This window comes from Eleutherodactylus coqui, chromosome 4 (assembly GCF_035609145.1).
Source record: "Eleutherodactylus coqui strain aEleCoq1 chromosome 4, aEleCoq1.hap1, whole genome shotgun sequence".
NCBI lineage: Eukaryota > Metazoa > Chordata > Amphibia > Anura > Eleutherodactylidae > Eleutherodactylus > Eleutherodactylus coqui.
Window position 1 is genome coordinate 13,195,334 of NC_089840.1, and position 12,127 is coordinate 13,207,460.

At 46.0% G+C, this 12,127-nt stretch overlaps 1 protein-coding gene across 2 annotated transcripts in view; it reads left to right on the forward strand.

The window, feature by feature from the left end:
- The first annotated feature begins 497 nt into the window (after positions 1-497).
- ADAMTS5 (ADAM metallopeptidase with thrombospondin type 1 motif 5) overlaps positions 498-12,127 on the forward strand; it is a 115,586-nt gene continuing 103,956 nt past the window's right edge. The window contains exons 1-2 of one of the 2 annotated variants that reach the window (XM_066599086.1): positions 498-619; positions 4,609-5,645. In XM_066599086.1, coding sequence (XP_066455183.1) covers positions 4,617-5,645 — 1,029 coding nt within the window. In that variant the 5' untranslated portion in view covers positions 498-619; positions 4,609-4,616. Of the gene's footprint in view, positions 620-4,220; positions 5,646-12,127 lie in introns of those variants that run through there. The other variant, XM_066599085.1, reaches the window with a different exon arrangement.

Below are 12,127 nucleotides of genomic sequence, written 5' to 3' on the forward strand. Positions count from 1 at the left end.
CAAGGAAAGGGGAAAAGGATGAAGAAGAAATGGCAAGAAAGGAATTTTGTGGAAAGTGGAGAAGAAAAGAGGTTTGCAAAGGAGAGACGGCGATGGTAGGTGGGGTGGTGAGAAGAATAAAGGTGCTGGCTACCAATGTTTAGTCTTCCTTTACCCTTCACTGGATAGTAAGTGGAAGGTAGAGGAAGACTAAACAATGGTAGCTGGCTGGAAATTTTAAATGGCACATGTGTGCTGGGTGCCCAACAGTACTGGGGTGCTGGAATTGAGACTCAAAACATGAATACAATGAGGATCCATGGCAGGGTGGAATGGAACCAATAGCTGAAAGGGTGGGGAGATTGGAGAAAGAGGGAGAGCAGCATGGGAAAGGTTGGAGGATGAAGAAGTGGATCAATGCTTAAAGGAAGAAAGAGGGAGGGGTTGTTGGATGGGGTGGGAAGAAGGGTGGGACAAGCATGAGGGGCGCTAAAGAAGATACCCCACCGTCAGGAGCAGCCAAATACGATGCTGGTGCTCCAACTAATGTGTCTGAAAACAACACGTCTCGCTTAGCATGGATGGGCTATAAAAGTCAATGACCAGTTGCAGCACCATTGTGTCTAAGAGAAACAGACAGGTGAGAGTGCTTTCACACTGGGCGGAATTAGTCCGTGTGAACATTTCTGTATCACAATGTTATCCCTATGGGGCTTTAATTCCACATCTGTTATATTCTATGCATCTTTACTTAAAAACTGCAAGATTAAATTCCGCCACATAAAGCTTTCTGCTGCAGAATTAAGAACGTCTTGCAGAATTGTTGCTGTGCGCTTCTAACATACAGGAGAGGTAATTCTGCAATTGCCACAAATAAAGTGCAGAAAAAAACTCAAGAAATTCCACAAAACTTTCCGCACTTAAAAATACAACAAAATCCGCACTAGTTAACAGAATCCACAACTGTGCTGCATTCTCCATAATAATTCTGTCCCGTGTGAAAGCACCCTGAGACTCCAGGGGGCAAAACAGTCTAAAAATTGTATCACTGAGCAGCAGAAAAACATTGCCTGGTCAGATGGATCCAGATTTCCACTTTACTGATAGGAGGTCAGAATTTGGCACAAGCAGCATGAACCGATGACCCCTTCCTGTCCAGCTGCTGAAGGTGAAGCTAAGGTGCGGGGAAGGTTTTTTGGGACATCCTGGGTTATCTGATACCCGTGGATCAATACCACAATAAATTGCTGCAAGTCTGTAGACCGAAAGAGGTCCAATACTCTACTAGATGGGGGTGTCTGATATAGGGCCCTTCAGTATCAGATAGACAGACAAATAAGCCTACATCATTTTTTTCTCTATTGAAGATGGGGCAGTGATACTAATACTGGATTCTAATGTGACCGATGACAACTCTATATATTATGGTGCTCGAGAGCGTACATAGAAAAAGACAGCAGCATAGCAAAAATAAATCTTAGATGCCTTTCAGCAGCCGCTTGACACCAGCACACTGCTGACTACCCCAGACATGAACTCTTGCTGCCTCATGACTTTAGAACATCTGTCACTTCATTGCTAACACTGCAGTACCTGCGGAGACCAGACCGCTACTTTACATCTTAGTAATCATACTGGTACTTGTAGTACATGATGAGTTGAAGGGCAGTCTAAGTAAACTATACAACACATCCTGGGACTTCTAGTTCCACAGACCGCAAGCTGCAGATAGACTGTTATCCTTCATGCATGTCATCATACATACAACTTCATCTCCTAAAACTCCCCCCCCCCCCCCCATCATCATCCCTTGAGAACTGAAATTAATCTCTGCGGGCTATTTAATTACCAGTAGAATATATTAGTGAACCCACATCCACATCTTGAAAGCCTCTAACAGCAATCAGGCTTCCTAATCCACTTGTCATCTTCAGTTTTATCCCAGTTGCCCTACTGGTAATCAGAATCTACTGGGCTCATTTGCATCCCATTTCTTCTAGCCCCTTCCTGCGGATCCCGTTATGTGTGACCGCCTTAAGGTTATATAACCGGGTCTTAAAGATGAAAGCTGCGCAGGATTATTGGTTGTGTTTATTCACCTTCCTTGCAGGATCCCCCTGGCACTGCATGCCAAGTCACTGAGACCCTTGGGGTATGTTCACATGGCGGAACTCGCTGCAGAGATTTCCACGTGAATTTCATCTATTAAAACAACATCACAATTTACGGCAGAAAGGCACCTTTTTTGGCGCGGTTATGCATGCGGGTATAGCCCTGTCAATGCACAAAGTCTGTGTGCGGAATTCTGGCATGTTTCCACAAGTTTCGGCTTCGGGAAGTGACCTGTCTCCTGCTTCCGTGTCAGACTTCCACGTGCAGATTTTGCCCGTTGAGACTACATTCACACAGGCAGGCGCCAAGGTGCATTTCTCATGGCGATGCAAAGCGTTTTTGATTAAAAGAAACCAAGTGACCTTGTAGATAGGATACCTTTTAATGGCTAACAAAAATACATGATGTTACAGCGAGCTTTCAGATTCTCTTAGGATCCTTCCTCAGGCATAAAGTGTTTTCCATTAACTTCAATTGGATGTCTTTCAAGGTCCTTTGGAAACAATGGGCGAGGCGTTCCATTGGGACACCCGAAAATGGAACATGCTGAGATTTTTTTGCTATTCATATTCACACAAGTTTTGTGCGCATTGCATCACTCAAAAGCCGTGCGGGAATGTCGCTCGTGTGAGTGAGCCCTGAGAGGGGTGAATCTGTGTGCAGCTCCCATAGAAGTCTATGGGGGCCGTCGGCGCTATGCCATCAAAAGAAAGGGCATGTTTCACATGGGGCGTATTTGAGCGTGCAAAATTTGCACACACAAAACACAGAAAATGCAACCCTGTAATTTCAATAGGTTCGCTCACATTTGTGTATTTTGCGCACGTATTTTGGTCAAAAAACCAAGCTGAACACTGCATGATGTGTTTGTTTGCCACATGTAAATGAACAAGACTTGCGGGACTAAAAGTACAGTAAAATACACTGCTACATGCGCAAAAAGGCATTGTTGATTCTGCAAAAACGCAGCACTCAGGCCGCGCAATGCACTGCAAGCCGCGGTAAATTGGGTATAATGGCGGATTTTGATGCAGAATTAAAATTGGCTTAAAACCTGCCTGCAATTCCGTATAACCATCCGGATTTGGCTGCGTCCTGTACCATAATAGCTTTCCACGTGAATAGTCCCTAGGACACCATTCATAAGGAATGGAATTGTTCGCAGAACGCAGTGCAGATGCAGATTTTGCCAATGACTGCGGCTTTTGTTGCGTTTTCAACTGCGGAATGCGTTCTGCAGAACTTTTTGCTGAACGTCTTTATTCTACGGATTTTAATTGTGGAATTACATCTTCTGTATGTTAGAAATCCACAACAACCATTCCGCAAGACGTCCTTAATTCCGTCTGCGTGGACTAATTCCGTCCCGTGTGAAAGGTCCCTAAGTGTGCGTTCCTACGTACAGGTATCAGCTTGCGGCTGAGACTCCACCCAGCCGTGGCTGCCAATGCAAGTACGATCTTGCTGAGAAGGTCGCCAAGATCATTTGGGCATTGGCAGCCTCGGCTGAGCGGAGACTCAGCCACAAACCTGTACCTGTAGGTGGGAACGCACCTTTATAGTCACTGAACTGAGGCATCCAGCTGCCGCCTCTAATCCTGTAGCTCCTGTAGCTGCTGTGTAATAACACCCTAATATTTATCAATAGCAACAATTAAAGGACATACAATGTATCACTTGTCCTCTTGCATCACAATAAACAGAAGGACAAGTAATACAAAGTATCCAGCACTGCAGACAGCTCAAGGGGAAAGTCCTAATTCATTCTTCCTTTATTCACAGCAGAGTCACTACAACCTCCAACATCACTGCATCATTCTCCTATTAGGAATCCCCCCCTGTACATCTCCCTGTGCCACTTCCAGGACAGGGCATTAAAATGCCATGAAATGTTGGTGAAGTCAGCTGTTAGTCAGGACAGACAGTTGTGAAATAGCAGCTAGAAGCATGAAAGAAATAGCATCCACTTTCCTTGCATGTGATGATTGCAGGCAGTGTGGGAGGGAGGGGTGCACTCCCTCACTCCCTTTAAGAGGCAGTGACTACTCACATTTAAAAAGCATTCCAGTATAAATTCATTGTTCCTCCTCCTCATCTTCACATCTCTCTCTCCTCTCTTCTTGCTCACATCCACAGGGCTGGGGAAGAAGAATAAGTGCAAAACACTTTCTGCTGTGGATTACTGCATGCAAAATAAGAAAGAGGACCTTTTGCTTCAGACTGTTTCTTCTTGCTTCTTAAGGAGTTGTTCATGCTCCAGGCTGGCTGTCTTTGGTTCTCAAGGAGTTAACCCAGCAGATCCTGACAGCTGTGTAATTCCCAGTGTTTGGGGAGTAGATAGTCCCTGGTACATTCAGCATTTAGTGCAAAGCTGGTGATGGAGGAGAGGAAATAAGTCACCTCTGCTGCTGCTGCTGCTCCAAGAAAGTTTAGCCCAGTCTCTGCTTCTGTTGACATTTCAGTGTTGGCTGATTCATCCAGCCTAGTTTTTTTCCTCTTCTCTCTCCAATTTCCAAGGGAGAACAATGATGCTGATCTTGCTAGTAATGTTTGCTGCTGCGAGGACTGCAGACTCCAAGCCGGGAGATCCACCTGCTTCTCCTTCCAAGCATCACCCGTCTTCTGAACCCCAGAGGAGGAGTGGGATTGTGCAGAACATTGACCAGATCTATTCTGGAGGAGGAAAAGTGGGCTACATCCTCTATGCAGATGGTAGGAAGTTTATTTTGGACTTGGAAAGGGATGACATGCTGCTTTCTCCTCACTTCAGCACCAAGTACCTGGGACGTCTGCATCCTCAGCATCGTTTACATAGACACTGCTTCTTCAGGGGGACTGTAGACTCCAGCCCACAATCTTTGGCTGTCTTCAACCTCTGTGGGGGTCTGGATGGCTATTTTGCAGTGAAGCATGCCCACTATACCATTAAACCCCTCATTAAGGGCAAGGAAAGGATGGGGCAGGTGTACAGAGATGCGTCTGAGAGGGTCCTGCATGTCTTCATCAAGGATCGCTTCAGTTTCGAGACTGTTCCCAGCAGCTGTGAGACGAGAGCTTCTGGGAATCACATCCATGGGAATGGCTCCAGAAGACATCACAGGGAAGACCACCACCATAGGTGGGGAAGGCCACCCAAAGCCAACCAAAGCTTTTCCTCTCCTGCTGCTGACCCCAACCTCAAGGAAACCCTTTTATTGCAAGGAGGAACCACACTAAAAAGACGCCAGAGGAGATCTATATCCAAATCCAGACATGTGGAGCTCCTGCTGGTAGCAGATGAGTCCATGTCCAAGAAGTATGGGAAGGACCTCCACCATTATTTGTTGACCTTGGCTTCCATCGCTTCCAGGCTTTACAGTCATCCCAGCATTGAAAACCACATCCGTTTGGCAGTAGTGAAGGTGGTGATGGTCACCGACAAGGAAAAGGGGCCAGAAGTGAGCAAAAATGCGGCCACAACTCTCAAGAACTTCTGCAAATGGCAACATCAACATAACCAACTGGACGATGAGCATGATCAACACTACGATGCGGCCATCCTCTTCACCAGGGAGGTAAGTGCATGTGCCAGGCTGGTGGGGTGGGTGAACTGCTCTCGTGGCCTTACATGACCTTACATGGCTTTTTCATAGATTCAGCCTTGACTTTAGGGCATGCAATGTGTATTTAGGCTAACCACAAATGGGAATCACTAGTTGGAGGAATTCGTTTGCTGTAGGTCACACACACATGGCTCAGGAATAATAGCTATGTGCGTTAATTAGTGCAGCCGACAATTACATTCAGTATATTAAACTGGGTCTGCTGACATTTGTAGTCCACTTTTCCTGATAGCATAGAATTCTGATGCTGGGATTAATTGTAGCAACTCGTGTATCCAACTTGTAGTACCACCGACTATTGCATCAGTGGATGCCAGATGCGGTGCCAGCCGGCAATTGCTGCCACTATACCATGCTGGGCTTGCTGACACTTGTAGCCCACCCAATCCTTACCTGCTGCAAAATGAGCTGTAGGTCAAACACATCTGATTTGTGACAAATAGCCCTGTGCATTAATTAGCACAGGCGACAATTGTATCTAGTATACCAAACTGGACTTGCTGACACTTGTAGTTCTTCCTTGTAGTTCTTCCTTACCTGCTGGAAACTACCACAGTTTCTTACTTTCGACTTGCAACACTACCACTAGTGGATGCCAGATGCTGTAATAAAGAATATTACAGAGTGTGCATGCTGACACTTGTAGTTCCTCTATATCTGGTATACTACAGCCTGCCTCCTAGATGGATTTATTAGCCTCAGCATTATTAAACAACTTCTACGTCCAACCACATTTGCTTACTTGTGACTTGTAGTCCCAGCAGGCCAGGTGCTGTAATAAAGTATATTACAGTATATGCATGCTGAGATGTGCAGTTCTTCACAGCTTGCAGCCTGGTGCCTATTAGTATAGAGCAGGTTTTGCATGTGTCAATTACAACAGCCAAGTATATATATATATATATATATATATATATATATATATATATATATATATATATATATATATATATATATATATATATATATATATATATATATATATATATGATATTCTGTGTAAATTAAGCCTATCGCATGCATGGTGCATACTGCCTCTTAGGTCTTTGATTGAATTGCACTGTGATGCTGGGACTTGTAGTTCCACCACATATACAGTAGCTTATCATTGCTAGCCACACTGTTTAATAAATGCTACATGCTTTATATATTTTACTTAGCAGGATACTTAGTCAAGCAGTGAGGGTATTCTATGTGCCAGGCAGTGAGGAACTACAAGTTTCAGCATACCCAGAGTCTGAAACTTTCAGTTCTTCCCTGCTTGGCATGCAGCCTAGAAAAACACAAGCTGTCAAAGCAGCACAGTGCAAGACCCCCTGGGACTTTGTAGCTAGAAGCTATAGATTACCTACATTCATGATCTGCTGAATTCACATGAGCTTCCCAAAGCAGTTTTATTACGCTACAGCCCCAAAATAGAATTCTGTGTGTATACAGTATGATCACTGGACTGTATACTGGTGCTGCGGTGCAAACATGTTGCAGTCATTCAAGGCAGGTGTTTCCAATAAGATGATATTATTATGGAAGAGTGTTCCATAATAACATATTACAGTTCTCCAGTCCAGTCATTCATTTCATTCTGTATACACAACGGGAGAGGAGGTACGCCCTGCTTTTATACTACAGAGATATTCCCTGACACTATGAGTAATTGGAATAAACAAGCACATTCCTTCCACATCAAGTGCCCGAGGCGGCTGCTTCTGACTTCTGCGCTGAGTCGGAGAGAGTTCCTTCCATATAATCTTCATTATCCGTCTATTCCACAAAGAAATGCACGTCAGTCTGGGGATTCTTCTGGTCTATTGCGTTACATCATTGAGAATCGTCTGGCAGATGACAAGCTTCAGAATGTCGCACATGTACAGTATGACTCCTTGGGGCACTTTCAGGCGGGATGGAATATTCCGCAGGATGCTGCAGAACTCCACCGTAGCAAAAAATCCACAGCAAAATCCGCATGTCTAGTCTGAGGATTTCTGAAGCGGAATTGAAAATGCCGGCAATTCTGCATCTGACTCTGCATTTCGGGTTTGTTCGCACACAGCGGGAATGCTGCGGCTGATTTTCCACAGCAGAAAATCCAACTGCAAAATCCACAGAATTTCTGCATCATTGGGGTGGATTCTGACTCGAAATTATCTGCAAATCCGCAGCTGATCTCGTCCTGCTACTCCTCACACCCCTTAGAATCAGCATTCCTTGCTGCAGCACACGAAGCCGCCCTCGCATCCCTCACCTGGCAACCGCTGCTAAGCGCCGCTACCACCAGTCAGGTGATGCGCCCACTTTTGCATCACCTGCTTGTGGCCACATCATGTAGTAACTGTTGCCGCATAGGACTGCTCCATACGCTGCAGTGTAGGACTGCTGATTGCGGGAGGAGAAGAGCTGCAGGCCGACATCAACGCCGGATCCACAGATGATTTTAAGTCAAAATCCACACTAATGGCGCAGAATTTGACTGTTTTTGATGGGAATATGAAGCAGAATTCTTCAGCTGCGGAGAATCTGCTGCATTTCTGCTACGTGTAAATATACCCCATAATCTGTACATTTTGTTGCAAATTTGGACAATGAATATTCCACAACATATTGCGGCGGATTGCGGTGTGTTAAACTGCCCTTAGTTTGCGTTCCCACGTTGCTGTGGATTTGTTTGCAAATTTTGGAGTGGATTTGCAGCGAATGTAACCCTTTCAATTTAATGCAAGTTGAAGGGGTGAAACTGCTGCAGATCTGCACCAAAATCTCCAGCAAATCAGCGACATGTCAAGGCACTTTAGGGTGGCTTCACGCAAACTGAATCAGCATGCATTACGACCAAACGACACGGCTTAATCTGCTGCTGTGGAACTCTGCTACAAACCCCCAGGATTGATGGTAGAGTTAGGCCCTTTCCATGGAGGCTGCAGAATTTCCAGATTTTGCAGTGCGTAATGCCAGCTAATTCTGTCCCCTGTGAACGGTCCCTTAGACTGTCTTCACACACAACAAATGAGCTGCGGAAATTCTGCTGCGGAATTTGTGTTGCTTTTCTGCAAATGGGCAGAGTTTAACAAGCTGTGCGGGATTTGCTGAGCTTTTGTTGCTGTGGCTTCTGCTGCAGAATGTGTTTCCTTTTTGTGCTCTGGTAGTTCGGGCACTGAGGTCACGCTGGCACTGAGGTCACGCTGGCACTGAGGTCACGCAGGCACTGAGGTCATACGGGCACTGAGGTCATGCGGGCACTGAGGTCACACAGGTAAACTTTATTTTTAAGCATCAACAATTGCGGATTTAGTGCATTTCCACAGTGAAAACGATTAAAAAAAAAAATAGTTTTCAATGGACTCCTCTGACCACTGATGACGACGTCCGTTCCGCTGCAGAATGCAGCAGGCCAGACGATCAGGAGATGGACGGGGTCGTGAGCGGTGGGCCACCGTCCATGAACTACTGATGGCTTATCCAGGAAATAGGTCATCAGCTAAAAAAGACCGAAATCCCCCTTTAATTTCCGTAGGTTTATTCAATGGGCTCATTCTTAATTTCTGTTTTGCCGTGGATGCTCTATTTTAGGGCGGCTTCACAAGAGCGTGTTTTCGAGCGTCCTCAGAACACATTGGTTTCAATGACTTCATTCTCACTTTCTCTTTTGCGCATGCAAAAAAAAACGCAATATGGGGGGTGCAAACCCGATCCCCGTGTATTGAACAATTTTGTGGGGAAAGCAGCAGAATGGGGACTAATTAGGGCTGCACAACCTTTTAAATCAGAGTGCCAATGTGAACGCTCCCTGGCGACGCAGAAAGTACATTAAAATGAGCAGATATGAGCGTAACAACTGTGCAAAAAGTTGCGCTATAGCGTGCGTTTTTGCACGTACACTTGTGTGGAGCTGCCCTTAGTGCTCAATTGTGCACCAAAGCTCCCTATAGGAGACTATGGGGGTACACAAATGCACACACATGTATGCGCAAAACGCTGCGCATACCTGCGAACACCGGCACCTCGTTTGGCTTAACAGTCGTTTAAATCAGGGCGAGGTGATTCAAGCGCCCGTGTGAACTAGCGGCATCTAGTATTTGCACAGGCACGAACTCAAAATACACTTCTTCATGGCGCAAAAATGTTGCACTAGCACTTACGTTTTTGCGCTTACGTTCTTGTGAGGCCGCCCTTAGACACATAAAGGGTTCCTATTTAGTATATTGGATTCGTAACGCCGTATAAGCGCACGCGTTGATGTGCCAAACATGTTTTCATCCGGACCGGGAAGCGTGGATGCCTGCAGGATGACATCACCGACTTCTTTCTACCTGAAGACCCATAGCCAGCCAAATATTAGTGGAACTAATGTGATCCTCAATGCAGAACAATAAGTGAAACAGTCGAAAAGTCCACAGCATGTCGTTCTGCAGCATTGTCCGGGGAAATAGTCCAGTTCTGCACTTATTTTTGGCATCCCCCTCTATTTGCCTGGGGTCACACTGAGCACTTTATAACGAAGCTGTGCAGGTTGGGTGGAGAGAATGTGAGATCTGCAGCTGAAAGCTTAAACAAGGCCCTGGAGGATTGCTACAGCTGGCTGACTCGTATCTTGGCCGGCTGCTTTCTATTTGAGAGGGCGCCCAAAGCCTTGAGGAAAGGCGTGGGTAACGCAGCTCCTGTGGTTCGTGGGTAAAGACGCGAATTTGAATTTTTACCCACAGAGAGGTATTAAAGTTCAGAGAGAGAAGTCTTATCGTAAGCTGGAATGAAAACACACTTTCTTTTTACTCTACGCAAATAGTCGGATTTACACTTTTTTATATCAATCAGTTGGAAATGCCAAAACCGCAGTATAGCGGACGGATCATTTAACTCTTGTGTAGGCGATTACTACAACATCTGCCATAGCTGAGCGGAGGAAAAGCAATTCTGTTCAGGAAGATCATTGGCGTGCAATGACAGACTGGAGTTCCTGGGGCCTGACGATCTGAGGGCCACGCTCTATATATGTAGACAGAAAAATGTCTACTGGATGCATCCTGTAGAGTGCCTTCCAATGGGAGACTATTCATGCATGAGCTGCTTCTGATGGCCATGTGAAAAGAACACATTAAGGAGGTATTTCAGTCTATTTTAATAGATGACCTCTCCCAAAGACTGGGCATCAGTAGTCGCAGGACCGTGGTCTGCCACTCACAACTCCATCCTTCTGCTGATGGTCCGGCCCGCTGCACTCTGCAGGCGGTTGGACGTTGTCACCAGTGGTCAGCGGAAGCAGGGATAGCGCCGGCTGCACTCTCATTAAATCACTGGGAGCGCCGCGCCGTTTCCTGCTCCTCCGGATGGCTTGTCCTAAGCAGGAAGTGTTTGGGTAGCGCGGAGCTACCATTAATTTCAATGGGAGTGCAACGGGCGCTGTCCTTGCTTCCTCTGACCACTGATGACGACGTCCGTCCCGTGGCAGAATGCAGCAGGCCAGACGATCAGGAGATGGACGGGGTCATGAGCGGCGGACCACCGTCCATCAACTACTGATGGCTTATCCAGGAAATAGGTCATCAGCTAAAAAAGACCGAAATACCCCGTTAATTTCAGTAGGTTTATTCGTATGCGCGTTATTTCTCTCAAACTGATGTTGTAATTTTTCCATCTTTGACCATGTCCTATTTTGGGGGCGATAGAAAAAAATGCCCGTGTAAATAAACCCATTGGAAACAAGTGGTTAATACATAATGTAAGTACTGTGCATAGCGCACATGCACAGAAGCCGCACCATTTTCTTGGCCCTGTAGATACGGCCTTACTAGTGCGATATGGGTCCGAGTTTCTCTGGCTGATATCTCACTTACCTGTGTGAATGTATTCTGAAAGGTTTGTACCAGGATCACAAGTTACCCCCTATCCACAGGTTAGGGGTAAATGATCAGACTGCTCTGACCCTCACTGATCCCGAGAATGGGGGTCCCATGTCCCCCAAAACCACCTAATTGTGGGCTTACTGTACCCCCCGCAGTGAGGAGGAGACTAGATGGTGCAACGGTGAGGTAAGCATTCTGCTGCTTCATTGCCTTTCCATGTGACTGCGGACATAGCCGAGCGGCATCCTCTCCGGTATTTCCGTTGGCTCTGGGAGTGCCGACCGCACATGCTTGGCCAGTATTCCATTTATTCTAATGTCACTATGGGGGAGAAGCAGAAGGGCACTCGGGCCCCCAGTTATCAAGTCAGCAGTAAGATCCCCACCAATCAGCAAGTCATCGCTTATATTGTGGACAGGGGATACATTGAAATTCTGGGGCACTCTCTCTAATAAGGTCTAATAGGTTACATGTGGATTATCCCATAAGAACTTGACCCAAGTGGTAATTGATCGCTCCAAAATCACCTCCAAACGGAGTCATCTTCTGCTGACGATGGGAGAAAAAAAAAAGTTGGAGATGGGTTGACCCTTTTTAAAG